At 41.8% G+C, this 14289-nt stretch overlaps 1 protein-coding gene and 1 long non-coding RNA gene across 5 annotated transcripts in view; one reads left to right on the top strand and one right to left on the bottom strand.

Moving 5' to 3' along the window:
• Positions 1-400: 400 nt before the first annotated feature.
• Positions 401-7935, bottom strand: LOC110080911 (uncharacterized). Of its 2 annotated transcripts, none has more exons than XR_013540886.1 (5): positions 7754-7935; positions 6415-6499; positions 6063-6303; positions 4183-4364; positions 401-1046 (listed from the first exon to the last, which is right to left on the bottom strand). It is a non-coding gene; the product is annotated as an uncharacterized LOC110080911 (long non-coding RNA). The 2 variants fall into 2 exon arrangements; XR_013540887.1 differs by having other exon boundaries at positions 4183-4260.
• A 188-nt stretch (positions 7936-8123) lies between these two features.
• DKK3 (dickkopf Wnt signaling pathway inhibitor 3) overlaps positions 8124-14289 on the top strand; it is a 50492-nt gene continuing 44326 nt past the window's right edge. The window contains exons 1-2 of one of the 3 annotated variants that reach the window (XM_072985766.2): positions 8124-8274; positions 10623-10868. In XM_072985766.2, the coding sequence (XP_072841867.2) occupies positions 10647-10868 (222 nt within the window). In that variant the 5' untranslated portion in view covers positions 8124-8274; positions 10623-10646. Of the gene's footprint in view, positions 8320-8511; positions 8588-10622; positions 10869-14289 lie in introns of those variants that run through there. The other 2 variants (XM_072985767.2, XM_078383941.1) reach the window with 2 other exon arrangements.

Below are 14289 nucleotides of genomic sequence, written 5' to 3'. Positions count from 1 at the left end.
CTTGCTTCTTCAGGGTTTTGAACTATGTAGGGGTCTCTTATAGCAGTCAAATGTATCCCATGCCTTTCATGACAACACAAGGAAGGTATGGTTAAGAGGACACCTGGCAAATACAGAGAAATAGTGGTAGGCCCAGTATACATAGCCTTGTTGTCTCCTGCATTCATTGATACACCCTGTTTTGGCTCAACACTTCAACAGAACTTTCCAAATCTTTGCATCATTAATAGCAACTGCAACACTAGTGCTTCATAGAAATACTAGCTGGCATTACCTATAACATTATCTTTTGCAGTTTCATTTATTTGCTACTCTTTTAGACCAGTAAGGGTCTAAAAGCTTTTAAGGTAGCTCCCAACACAAAATTAGTGGAGTTTTAATTAACAGAACAACCATCTTCTTGTTTTGAATTTACATTCCTGTTTATTTCAACTGAGAATCAACACATTGCCTGTTTGTTTATACTTACATCCTGTAGAATAAAGAGTCCATTGTTGTTTCTATTTGAATTATAATGTTTGTAATAGTTTTAAATATGTTGTAAAACCAGCTTGGTGCCGCATAAGCTATATAAGCAAGGAAGTTTTCCCAGTTGCTTTTCATGTCTGCTCTTGATAAAAAGTTTGAGTTGTCAGCAAACAGTTATTTCAGTAACATTGTAAATAAGTATTTTTAAATATATTTTTTCTGCGGAAAAGCAATTTTGCTAGAACATGCCATACTTTCATTAATGTTTCCGATAACCAGTGTTTGATGCTGCAGTGATGTTGCTTTTTAATGGATAAAATATTTTTTTTTTCAAATTGTCCAGTATGATACAACCAAATAATGTAAAATGCAACCAAGGAGAAGCGATCAAAACAAATAATGTTTAACAACAGAGCTTCTACCAGTGGTTACCATGGCACCTGCAAAGTTCCACAGCTGCCCTAGGGGGCAGCAGTGGTTCCAGATACAATTGTTAAAATTTCCAGGATGCTTGGCTTGGAGGATTTCAGTTTCCATTGTCAGATTCACTTCGTGGGCATCAGCTTGCAGTTGTTTGGCTGAAAGGAAAACCATGAGATTGCATCATAGTATTATCAGTCCAACTCATTTTTTAAAACATATACACTTGGCCTGATATTCAGAGCTATGTGTTGTGACCTAGAATTTGATAAAAGTCTCTATAAGTCCTATTGCCATTGTCATTTGAAGCATCATGGGGACAGTGTTAAACTTAGAAACCATCTCCGTGTCATTACAGCCGGAAGAGGGAAAAACCAGCTCATTGAAAAAAACAAAAACAGAATATTCCCATTCTTGTTCGAATACTTATATCTAAGAGTGAAATCTAGGGCACTTCCATATCAGAAAGATTATCTAATGACTCTGGTCCTGTGGAATGGCAGCATACATAACAGCAGGTTACAAAGAACCACTGATAGTCACAGTGCAAAGTACAAAAGATGAGATGAAAGATGCTTACAGCCTAGAAAATTAAATAATGGAAATGACCAGGAAGAGAGGGAATCTGTAAAAGGTAGTTGTAGGAAACATTCTTTACATAGCTCTAACCCTAACAACATATCTTTGGGGACTTTAGATCAGTGGTTCTTAACCTTTGTTACTCTGATGTTTTTGAACCTCAGCTCCCAGAAACCTCAGCCAGCACAGTTGGTGGTGAAGGCTTCTGGGAGTTGCAGTCCAAAACTACTGAGTAACCCAAGGTTAAGAACCAGTGCTTTAGATAACTAAATAGTGGGGCAATGCTAACAATGCACAAGATCCTGTTCTGATGAGTGTGTTGGAGTAGGACTTTTTTTAAAAAAAATAACAAAGCTTTATTTTAGACAATCAATGACATTACAAACAAATAATACAATTAAATATTTGTCTTACTTCCTAAATATTTTAACATTCTAAACACCAGCTATTCACACCATTTAACAAAATTACAGTTAATCTTGAATCCCCATTCCATTGTAGAAAGTTACCGACCAACAATCTGAGCAATCTAGATTATTTCCTAAATCATGTGTCTTCTCATTTATTTTGCTAGTGTATTTTAATAAAAGTTTCCAAGTTATGAAAGAAATGGACTGTGCTTCATTTCTCCTCTGTATATTCTGAACTTATTGGTCAATTTCTCTATCAAGAGCATTTGCCACGCCCTATTCAAAAATGTCTGTAATGAGTAGGAGGACTTGAGTGCTTTGATAGGCATAGGCAAGTAGCATCACTTTCTCAAGTGCCCCTCCTGTGGGAGAACTCAGCTTCTTAGCTCACATATCAAGCTGATGTGAAAAATAGTACCATGAGTAAAGGGGGCTGCAGCATCTCTTTATTTTGGGGGGAAGACTATTAACAAGCACTAGATGGAGTAAAGAATATAATATGTGGCTATATTTTTCTCACACCCTCCTCCATCATTTAAATTTGACCTATTCTGGCAATCATTTCAACTGAAGAGCAGAGTATAAGGCAATAAATGAGTAAATAAAGGGTCTCTTGTATACCGTTCAGACTCTTGTTTTCTTCCTCCAGGTAAATTATTCTCAAGTTGCATAATATAAGGGCATGAAAAGCAGATGGTACAATGCCATCTGGCATTGCTTCTTAAGGGGAAGAATTCCCGTGTGGCCAAAAAAAAAAAAAAAAAAGGCTTAGAAAAAGAGGAATGAGTGATACTAAAGATATAAGGCTGCCACTTATTGTCCTTTTATCTCAGAGTTTGGCTTGGTTTGGTTTTTCTTTGGTTTTTGCTGAATTTATAAGCACCCTTTATTTATGCAATATAGTTGTGAGAGGACACCCCTTAAATATATCCAGTATCAATTATGTTCATGTGAGAGCTGCTCCTTCATTTACAAACATTTCAGTTCTCTTGCAATGCATCAAAACACTGTGGAATTATGGTACAAATGTTCTTAAAATGGAACTGCAAATCAGCAGACAACTATACATATTAATTTGCTGATACCATCCACAAGGATTGCCTTTATTAGGATATCATTATGGCAACAGAGTGCGGCCTAATATGTTAATATGATTCATCTCTCTTTCTATTTTGGACCTCAAAGATAAGGAGTGAGTTGCCAGGCTGGCACAGCTGTACTTCCACAGACTCTGTCATAATAACATAACATGGCTGTCATCAGTGAATCTTTGGCTGACCTACTGAGTCATCTCAAACTGAAGCCACTAACACTGTCCAGATGTCATATTATTTCCTTATTTTAATTTGGTGGAAATGAACCATGCAACTAAATATAGTGTTAATGACTTTATGATTATCCAGGATCTCATTGATTTTGTTTGTATTTTGTTCATTTTTACATTAATGTAACATGCAATCTGGAGACTGTATGTTTTATATACACACACACATACACACACACTGCGTGTGTGTGTGTATGTATGTAGATAGATAGATAGATAGATAGATGATAGATAGATAGATAGATAGATAGATAGATAGATAGATAGATATAGATATAGATATAGATATAGATATAGATATAGATATATAGATATATAGATATAGATACAGATATAGATATATAGAGATATATAGATAGATATAAGGCTTTGCCAGAAAGTATATGGGTTGGTATGGACAGGATGTCTTTCTTTTTCAATTAAAGGAAGACTCTCCTCTCAACATGTTTATTGAAAATCTGTTTTTATAGACTTTTGCCAGATGGTTGTTCACCAAAGCAGATAAAAACTGACTGCAATTCTAACATTTATCTGTACCATATCTCTTGAGTACGCTTCCATGGATAATTTTGTTCCATTCTTCACTTAAATGTATTTATTATTAAATGTATTATTAAATATTATTTAAGGCTGCAATCCTGAAAAGCCCTGCGAGTGGAGGACGTGGCAGGAGCTCTACTCTATTGGCAGAAAACCAGATATGCTACTTTGATGAGAGCTACATCTCAGAGAACACAACAGGAGCAGAGCTGTTCCACTAGTCAGGATACTCTGGCAGGAAGGTTAGAACAGGGATGGGCTGTCAGTGGGACGTGAAGAGTGGGGAACAGGCACAACATTCCTTTAATGCACAGAAAGTAGACCTGGCCTATGGGAGGGATGGACCACAGTTCTCAGAATCCCATAGCCAGCAATAGTCACACTGGCTGTTTGGTTCTGTGTGGAATAGTTATAAAAAAAAAAGGTACACACGTTTCCCACCTCTACTGTTTCTTCTCTTCTTCACAGGTGTTTCTCATCTTGTACATCTCTGCGTGTTCTCTACCATCGAGTGAAGTGCTTAGAATTATAACATCAGATGAATATAAGAGTTTCCTTGCTGAATCATGTCAATATTCATGTTAGATCCTACCATGTGTTCAACGGCAGCCAACCTCATGTTTCTGGAATTTTAGGAGCAGAGACACAAAGACAGGCAGCTACATTTTCAATATGGCATAATTGTTAGAATTCAGGGCTTGGAAAAGTTACTTTCCCTAGCTCTCTTAGCTATGAGCTGTGAGCTGCCTTATTGTAGATCTCATCCATCCTGGTCAGTACTGTCTTGCACTGATTTGTAGCCAGTTTCAGACAGTGGTTTCTTCTGGTCCTACTTGGAGGTGCCAGGGGTTGCCCCTGGGATGTTCTTGTTAGAAAGAATGTGTCATACCTTCAAGCTATGCACCCCTTCCTTTAATGTAGCTCCCACTGTGGAAATAAAATGTATTTCTTGTTTTCACTAAGTTTCCTTCGAGATTGCCCTCACTGCTTCTGCGCTGGATCTAGACACAGCAAAATCAATGGAATTTCAGTAAGTCATGTCATTAACAAATTCCATTGAATTTCACTGGATCTCCTCTAACTTGGATGAAGTGTGACTAGCACTATATAGTTTTGATGAAACTGGCTATTAAAATTAATAGTTTTATTATTTTGTGTAATACTGGGAATATAATATACACTAAAGAGTGTTATTTATCTTGCCCCATAAATTCTACCTCTCATTCCTCCTTTGTAAAATGAAGCAGTTAATGACCTGTCTCACAGAACTCTAATATAAACAATGAACTAAGTGTAGCTCACTTCACATATAATAGAACTTAATAATAGTTGTTTGAATGTTATAATTGGATTTTGTTTGTACAGCCTGTTTAAAAATGACCTCATTCATTAAAATATGCTAAAATGATTGCCTTATAACTCTTTTCTGGTGGCTCAAACTCAACCAGGCTCAGATTTCCCCACATGTAAGAATCACATGTAGAGAGAAACATTTTCTTACATCTATACATAAACTGCCAGGTTTCCATGGTCTGGCAGACTGAAAATGATTCAGAGGTTTAATATTTCTTTGCAGTTAGCTGCATAGCTCTTGCAGTATATAATGGATGACTCATTACTCTGTCTCCCCAATCTTCTTTTATGTCCAATAGAACTAATAATAATGTTAGGTTTCCTTTTTAATTTCCAACATACAAGATATGGAACTCCAGGAGATACAGAACCACAAACTACAGTTAAAATTCAGAGAGCGTAATTCCCCCCCCCCCCCCCCACTGGAAGAGGTACATTTCAAACCAACATGAGATATTTGTACTAAATCTTCTGCAAACTTTAAATGTGATGTGGAAGTTCCTGGATGCTATAATTATATTTGAATAAGATTATGCACTGTTGTTTCAGCAAACTGTAATAGAATATTTCTCATGTGATATCATTTAATTTCATGTGGAAAAGCCAAAGCTTTAAATCTACCTGGTATGTAAAGAAACATGATGATACTCTACCTTTAAAAAGCCCTACAAATCCTACATTTTCTTCATTACAAGAGGGATGGTGAGAAAGAAAGAAAAATTACAGTCCATTTCAACTCCTATTGGCACATCAGGTTTAAAATGCAACTGGTCCTTCACAATAACATCTCATGTTACTGGGTTTTTTTTCCACAGAAATGGTATGGCCTGTATTTATAGCTCATTTTGGTCAATATAGCAGCTTTGAATGGTTGTGTACCATTCTACATATCTGTATTTCATCATATGCAAAATTACATGTCTCTTATATTTTTTAAAAATCCTATGAACAAAGAGAAGCATACTTACTTGAAAACCAATCTCAACAATGTCAACACATTCAAGTCTGCATTCTTTATCTGCTTGATTCATGTGCGCACAATTATGTCTTTTCTGGAGAATCCTGCCTTCTCATGATGTGCTCAAAGTAGGACACCCTCAGTTTCAACATTTTTTGCCTCCAGAGATAGCTTGATTTTTGTTTTGTTATTTATGTAACGATATTAGTGAGATTGTCTTGGATGCTTCAGCATCGACAGCTGTATATTCCCTTTAAAAAAACACAAATCCACAACTATATTCAGACCTAATCACTGAAAAGCAAACTAGTTAATATTTCTTAATGTCATTGATTTTGAATAAGTTAGGCTTTGATGCATACATCTTAATTTGCAAGATGAATTTTCTTCATTAAAAATGAATAATTGTGGGGGATGCCTTGGAACTCTCTTGATCTTTTCATTCATCTGCAAAAAGAAGCACATTCTTATTTAGATATTGATTCATTTCCTTTAAATAAATGTGTATGAGCAACATTTTATACATGCATGTCAAACTGTAATCCTGGTTTTTTGAAGGCACACAGATACAGGTCTGGCTCCTTTCCTATCACATGTACTAAATTTTGCAGCCAACATGTTCATGGTAATATCTGTGTGGGTTGGTGGGTGGAATCAAGATTCAGTATTGTAAGAAAACAAAGAAAGCACATTTTAAAATTCAAAATAAAGCCTATATTTGGATACATAATTAATCATGCTCAGAGTTTTTGTTACATGTTGTCAAGTTGTTTCAAACTTACAAAGACCTCATGAATGGATAACATCTGGAAGGTCCTGTCATTAACACTGCTTATGTCCTTATAAATTCAGACTCCACTACCTGAATTGTTAGATTGCCTAATTTTCAGCTCATTCAACTTCATACATGTTTTACTCTGTGGCTATTTGCTGATGCAGTGACCTTGCCCTGGCTAAAGTACATGCTATGCAAAGACCCATGCAGGGAATATCTAAATGAGTGCAATCTTTCTTCCTTAGCAAAAAGGTGAGGAACCAACTATGTCAGGGATGGGTGGTGGGTGGGGGAATGTTGTCTTCCAAATGTTGTTGGACTACAAATCCCAACACCGCACACCACAAGCTATACTACCTTCAGATGGCAGGAGCTGTAGTCCAGCATCATCTGGAAGCATCACAAAGGTGGAACCTTAAAGACTAAGCAGATTTATTTCAGAGTGAGCTGAAATAAGTATATAGATCCGGAAAATCACACATTTCCTAGCTCTGCCCTATGTGGACCTGCCAGACAAGCACAGAGGTGGACAGCCTGTGATTTTCAAAAGACAAAGGGGGAAAAGACCTGCCTCCAGCCTTTCAAACATAGGACGGTCACCAGAGGAACAGCTTATTACTCCGTGCGTGCTGAGAGGTATTCTGAACACTTGCGTTCCACCTTTGCTCTGCCATTAGGGGAAAAGCTCCTGGCTATGGTGGGCTATGTTTGAACTTTAGCTGAAAGGGGTGGGGGATGGGGAATTAGTGATCTTTTCTCTTAGCCCAGGTTCCCTTCAATTAAGTACTATGAAGTACACACACCCTTAGATCCCAAAGGGTCCCACTGAAATTAGGAAGCCTTACTTACTTTGCTGTCCTAGCCTCCAGGAAAGGCATGCACGTATTATAACCATATTCCACCTACCCCACCCTCAACTCTCTCACCTTTCCTGTCCCGGCAATAAGCAAGGAAAACGGAAAACTTTTGCGCTCCTGCTCGGGAGAGGAGCCCATCACCATTCAAATCCATGGGGTAAATCGAAAAGGGCTCTCCTTCCCTCACGCCTTGTCAATCACGCCCCCCTCTCTGCCTCGAGGCCACGAGCTTTCCTCCAGTGACGTCAAATACTCATCCTCCCCCCCCCCCCCAGTGACGCCTCTGCTCTTTCCAGGGCTTTATCTCCCTCATCCCCACCCCACCTCCGAGGGCTCAGCGTGGCGCGCGGGACGGCTTGCAGCGGAGGCGGCTAAGTGCGCCCCCTTCTCCCCCCCCTTCTTGACTGGCCACCTGGCCCCTCCTCCTTCATTCATCTCCCGCCGCCGGTGCCTCATCCCCCGTCCTGGCCTGCGGTTGGTCTCCTTGGCTTCACAGCCAATAGCGGCGAAGGTTGCGCAGGAGCCGCCGCCGCCGCCCGCTTTTGTTGGGCTGAGGAGAACGCGAGGGGTTCGGCCGCGCACCGGGAGGGGTGAGTGGACTGGCCGCCGGTGGCCGCCGGGGAGGCGGCTCGGAGGTGGGCCAAGCATCCCTCGCCCTGGGGCGGACCCGCTGGAGGCGGGAGGGCGGCCTGTCCCGGGACCGGTGCGCGCCTGCCTGCCTGGCTCTGGAAGGCGAGGACCCGGCTTTTCCGGGGGGGGGGGACCTTTTACGGCGAGGGAGGGGAGGGCTGGGCGCTCTCTGGGCAGCCGCCCGGCGTGGACGGCGCGCAGAGCTCAGCCGTCCGATGCGAAGGAACTCGGCAGAACTTGGTTCAGGGTGCAAGCGCGGAGGACCGGGCTTGGGTGGGCAGCTTTGGCTCCCGGTTCCGGGTGCTTGTTGAGGGCTGGAGCGGGAGGGCAGGTGGCTCTCATTCTTCCCAAACACCGACAGAGTTGCGGCGCGGTTAGTCTCCTCCCCCCCCCAATCATTCCTCTCCCCCCCCCGTTGTTTCTGCCACGGTCCCCCCCCCGCGCAGGATGAGGGTCGTTCAGGGCTTTGTCCGCGCGTGCCGTCTGCAGGCGCTTCTGGTCCACCTGGGGGCGATTTCCGTGCATGAGAACCGTTGCGGACCTGTGGGGACTTCGTTGGCCGGCTCCATCCCCACCTGGCCGTGACACTCCTTAGGTGACCACCTTCCAAGGTGGTGGTGGTGGTGAGGATCCATCCCAGGGAGAAAAGGAGAGCCGTTGCCTTGAGCTCCCTGGAGGAAAGGTGGAGCGTAAATGTAACAAACAAACAGTGCTAATTAACTTCAGTGCTAATTGGACCACTTGGCAACTCGGGTTGCTTCTGTTCTCACAGAGGCATTGTCCTCTGATTCGGTGCAATTTGGGTGAAGAGCACCCATCCTTGCCATTTAAAGCTCAGCAATGTCGACCTTTAGCCTCAAGGCTGCTACTTAAAATATACTTTACTCAGAAATAAATGCCACTGTTTTCTCAGAAGGACTTCATAAGGCTCATTTTCGTTAAAGAGGGGGAGAGAGAAATGTTTGGGGTTGAGCATCTGTTGTGAGAAGGGTTCACGGACTGGTCAGCTAAGGAAGGAAAAAAAAACATGGAGGAGAAAGGAGTGTGTCCAGAGAGAGGACACAGCTGGACCCCTGAAAAAGAACAGTCCCTATGGCAACATTTTATTGCAGATCTTTTGTTGCAATCTTGTGTTCAGCCTTCAAGGGGACACTTGACCCTGTCAAGATCAGGAGCTGCTCTGCTCTGAATGGGAGTGGGGTATATTCCACCTATGTGATGGGTTTAGGTATTCCCTCACTTAAACCATGGGCCGCTTGTAGTTATGTTACTAGTTTGTTTTTAGTTAAGTGCCTTCAGGTCACAAATGACTTAGTAGCAACTCTGTTGGGATTGTCAAAATATGAGGGATATTTTAGGAGCAGTTTTATTGTTGCCACCACCACCTACCCAGTGAGTTTCTGGGGCTGTGTATGGATTTGAACCTGGGTCTTTTGTGTCCTAGTCTGTCACTTTATCCATTGCACTACACTGGCTCTCACTGATAATAGTTGCTAGCTGAGCTTCCAGATGCAGTACAGACCTACAATTCTAATCAGTCACCGGTGGGATGTTTTTTCTGTTTATTTGGCCATTCCTAATCCTAGTGCTATTTTGCATAGTCACAGGCCACTTCTGTACAATATCTGTAGGTTCTCTGGAAAGTGTTTCTTATCTATGTTACTATGCAAGGGAGCAGTTTCAAAGAGGGAATACAACTGGGGACAGTGGGCTAGTCCTACCCTCCCCACATGACAGAAATGCTTCCTTCTCCCTTTGGATGACAGCTAACTTTTTAAAGAAGCCCACATTCCTTGGTAGCTGTGGGAGCTCCCTGCCCAAGCCATAATAACAATTTCAGGAGAGGATATTTCCAGGACAATGCTACTAAGAAGCCCTCTTTATTTTTTTTCCTTCCCCTGCATCCTGCCCACCTCCATAGCAACCCTGTGTGTGTATTGGGAGCTTAACTGGTGGAGTCAGTTTCCAACAGGAAGGGGATGGGCGATGATAGGACAGAGAGAAATTACAGATTTTTAATGAAGATGAACTGCTGTTTTGGGCTGATCTGAGCCTTGGTGCAAATTAATTCAATAATTTATCTGAGATGATTTGGCAGGCAAATTAATTTGCTGTCTTTGCCTTCCATGAAATAGAAATGCATCCTAGTAATTATTTCTAGTATATATATAGATGTAAATTAGCAGCATCTGCACATCTTAATCCAGACCTCTATGGCTCTGGCTCTCAAATCAAAGCTGAGCAATGTCCCTGCTGCTTTTGTCTCAAAACCAGCCCAGTTCTTTGTCTTTTGGGCTTTTGTTCGCAGGGATTGAGTGAGGCACTGCTGAAGATGTGGCAGCTTGGCACCGGATCCCTGTTCTTTCCCATCCTTCTCGGACTGGTGGCAGTGTCTGCTGCTCCTGCTCCCGACAACACTGATGAAGACAAGCAGCCCAGGGAGGAGGTTCTTCTGAGCTTTCCCAGAGATGAAGCCAGTCTGAATGAAATGTTCCGTGAAGTAGAAGAGCTGATGGAAGATACTCAGTACAAGCTAAGGAATGCCGTCAAAGAGGTGAGGTGCTCCCTCCAAAGCGGTTTGTATAGTTTTGGAAAGCAGCAACTTTGAGCAGCTCTGCTGAGTCTGGAACTGGGCTGCCGTCCCCAGAAGCTTATGCCAAATAAAATTATTATTCTTCAAGGCACCACAATGTTCTTTTTTGGTGCAACCAATTAACGTGGTTAGCTAACTGCCCCCTCCAGCATCTATCATTGTTACTAAATTAATTATAGCCATTCTAGCAGAAAGGGTTGTTTTGGGTCTGACTGGGAACAAGGGAAACCTGGAGATACTGTGACTAGAGCTTCACATTTTGAGTGGTTTGCTGTACTTTTTGTCACTCGGAGCACTAATATCTTCAGGATATAAGTGGTCTGGGTTTTGTATTATAATGCCTCTGTTGATTGATTGGTTCTCCTGAGCTGCTTGTCTGGGGAATGGGGGTGCTGCGATTTGAAGCATCTGAAATAAGTTTCCTGCTGTCTCCGTGTTTCAGTAAGGGTGAAAAGTTACTTCCATTCATTTCTAAATGGCCAGGGTTCCAACAGCTGAGTGTTATTTATATTTGTTCTCTACAACTTTTAAAAATTTCTGCAGGGTAGTTTCGAAGGATCTAGCAGCATATCCTAGTCTAGCTTTTGTCAGTCCTGGTAACAGATGCCAGAACCATCAAGGCTGGGGAAAGGCTGGAGGGGAAATCAGACCAGCCACTGTAATTCTAAAAGGTGTACCATATGAAAAAGGCTAATCTCATACAAAGAAAGTATTCACTTTTGTTCCCATGAATTCAGGTGCAGCCTTTGAACAAGCAGGCTTTAGGTCCTGTCCACAAATCCCTTCTTTAACTTGGCACAAAGAGAGAGTTTATTTCATTTCTGATCCTGCTCCCATTTTTCTTTCTTTGAGGTTGAATGTCTGTCTTCTGATTAGTACTGCTAGGGTGGAGTGTAGTTTGAACTTGTTTCCCAGCCTCATTAAATATTTTGTCAAGGTGAAGGGTTTGCTGCAACTCTTTATCCTGTCACAAGCTTGAAAAACTATATGGAGTCTCCCTAGAGTTAATTTAATGATGGATACAATAAGCAGGGAGATAACAGTCTACTTCCTGAACAATGTTGCTAAGCTTCCTTTGCAGCCACATTAAACTTTACACACATTTTTACATTGCCATTAAGTTTTAAGAGTTTCTAAATTACTTTTTCTCTGGCTGGTATAGAAAAGGAAAATGGTTTATTAACTTTGTTCCCTCCTCCCCCCCTCCCCCACAAAGTAATCTTCCACCAGTATCATGATGGTAGGAGAGTGGCCAGAGTTGTGTTCTGACTGGCAGCAAAGACCCTGACAAACATGATAGGGAAGATTCACAAACAGAGCATTCTAATAAAAGTCACCAAATTGTACTTGGGCTGTTGGGTAGGGAGGAAAGTTGCTATTCGCTTCCTAACTTGCTGTCTGCCAGGTCTAAAGCTGCCTATTCAAGAAGACTTACAAATGCTAGATTGTTTGCTATTCCCACAGGTTAAATGGGAGTTTGGTGGCAGGTAAAGGTAAAGGTTCTCCTTGACAATTTGTCCAGTCGTGTCCTACTCTAGCAGGCGGTGCTCATCTCCGTTTCCAACCCATAGAGCTTGCGTTTGTCCACAGAAAATCTTCGGTGGTCATGTGGCCAGCGTGACTAGACACGGAATGCCATTTACCTTCCCACCGTTTACCTTCCTACTCGCATTTTTGCATTTTGCATGCTTTCGAATCGCTAGGTTAGCGGGAGCTGGGTCAAGCAACGGGAGCTCACTCTGTCGTGTGGATTCGATTTTATGACTGCAGGTCTTCTGACCTTGCAGCACAGACGCTTCACCGGTTTAACCCGCAGCGCCACCACGTGAGAGGTTAAATGGAGGGCAGGGTATACAGCAGTGGTTCCCAGCCTTGGGTTCCCATATGTTCTTGGACTATATCTCCCAGGAATTCTGGCCAGCATAGCTAATGGTAAAGTCTTCTGGGACGTTTAGTTCAAGAACATCTGGAGATCACTGATATAGAGAATGGATTAATTCCTTCCTCTAGCTTAAGGTACATGACCTCCTAAAGACTTGCTTTGTTAAGCCACAAGCATTTGCAGACTCTTGCATATCCCGTTGTGGGTAAACTTCAGAGTTTCGTAGTGCATGGAAAGCATGGAGTTATACGGTCAGAAGGATCTACAAACAATGAAGAAAAATCTGACATGTTGAAAGACTTTACAGCAGGGAACAGTGATTTCCAGAGATCCAGGAGCCACACATGGTCATCTCTGGAGCTGGGAGGACCACCTCTGCTCCGTTCCCCCCCCCCCATCATTACTAATTTGTTTTTACTGGGCCCCCTTGTGCTCTCTAGTGAACAAAATATTTAACTTTTAAAATTTTTATTTGGGGCTGGAGAGCTGGGTAAGTTCTGGAATTCTTCAAAATATGGCAGAACTCCCTCTCTCAAGCCCCCATTTTCAAAATCTGGAGGCTAGGGGCAAAAGCCAGAGAATACATTTTGGTCCCTGCGCAGGGAAGGAATTTCTTTTTAGTTTGCTCTCCCCAAGCCACTATTTTTCAAAGTAAGACGGCTGATTCTTGCACAGTGGTTAAACTGGAGGAGTTATAATGCTGAAGAGGGAGCCACAGAACTTTGAACAAATCTGCACTGTGATGTGTGTAAGCACACTGCTGAACGCAGGCTGCACCAGTGTACTCAATTATGCAACAGTTTTATATTTTGCACAGTATTCAAGTCTTTGATCAGCACCACATTGGGTTGGATTTTACATTGTTGTTATTAATAAGTGCCTGTATATGCCATTGACTTTATCAAATGGTATCTTCAGAGCTTCTGGTTTAAAGGATTAGGGTGTTTTATGTATTTAGGTAGCTGACCTTTTTTGAAAAGACTTTGAGAGTTAATGAGCCTCTTTGGTAACAAATTACAGTAAAAGCAGTGTATAAATTGAATGGAATTTAGAGATATCTGCTTGAAACCAGACATGGGGATGAATTTATTGTGTGTGTGTGTGTGTGTGTGTGTGTGTGTGTGTGTGTGTGTGTGTGTGTGTGTGTGTGCGTGCGCGCGCGCGTGCGCACACACACACACCACCCATCTGGCAGCCAAGGCCATTCTGAGATTTCACAAATAACAAAAAACAACAGAGTAACACAATAGCAAATAGTGACATTAATACATGGGGTAAAAATCATAAAGTGAGGATAAAATTATAATACAATAGATACAATTAAAAGCATAGAAAAAATTAAAAACATGGAGCATGGCAGTATGATAGAAATTATATTATTGGACACCATTGTATCAGAGTGTAGTTTATTCATGAAAGGCCTGTCTAAATAGCCAGGATTTTAGTAGCTTTTTGAAGGTGCCCAGTGAAGGGGCAAGGCAGACTTTGGGCAGAAGAGCG

Source organism: Pogona vitticeps, chromosome 1 (genome assembly GCF_051106095.1).
Source record: "Pogona vitticeps strain Pit_001003342236 chromosome 1, PviZW2.1, whole genome shotgun sequence".
NCBI classification, from domain to species: domain Eukaryota; kingdom Metazoa; phylum Chordata; class Lepidosauria; order Squamata; family Agamidae; genus Pogona; species Pogona vitticeps.
The sequence above is the reverse complement of the archived record's forward strand: the minus strand, read 5'-3'. Positions and strand labels throughout refer to the sequence as shown.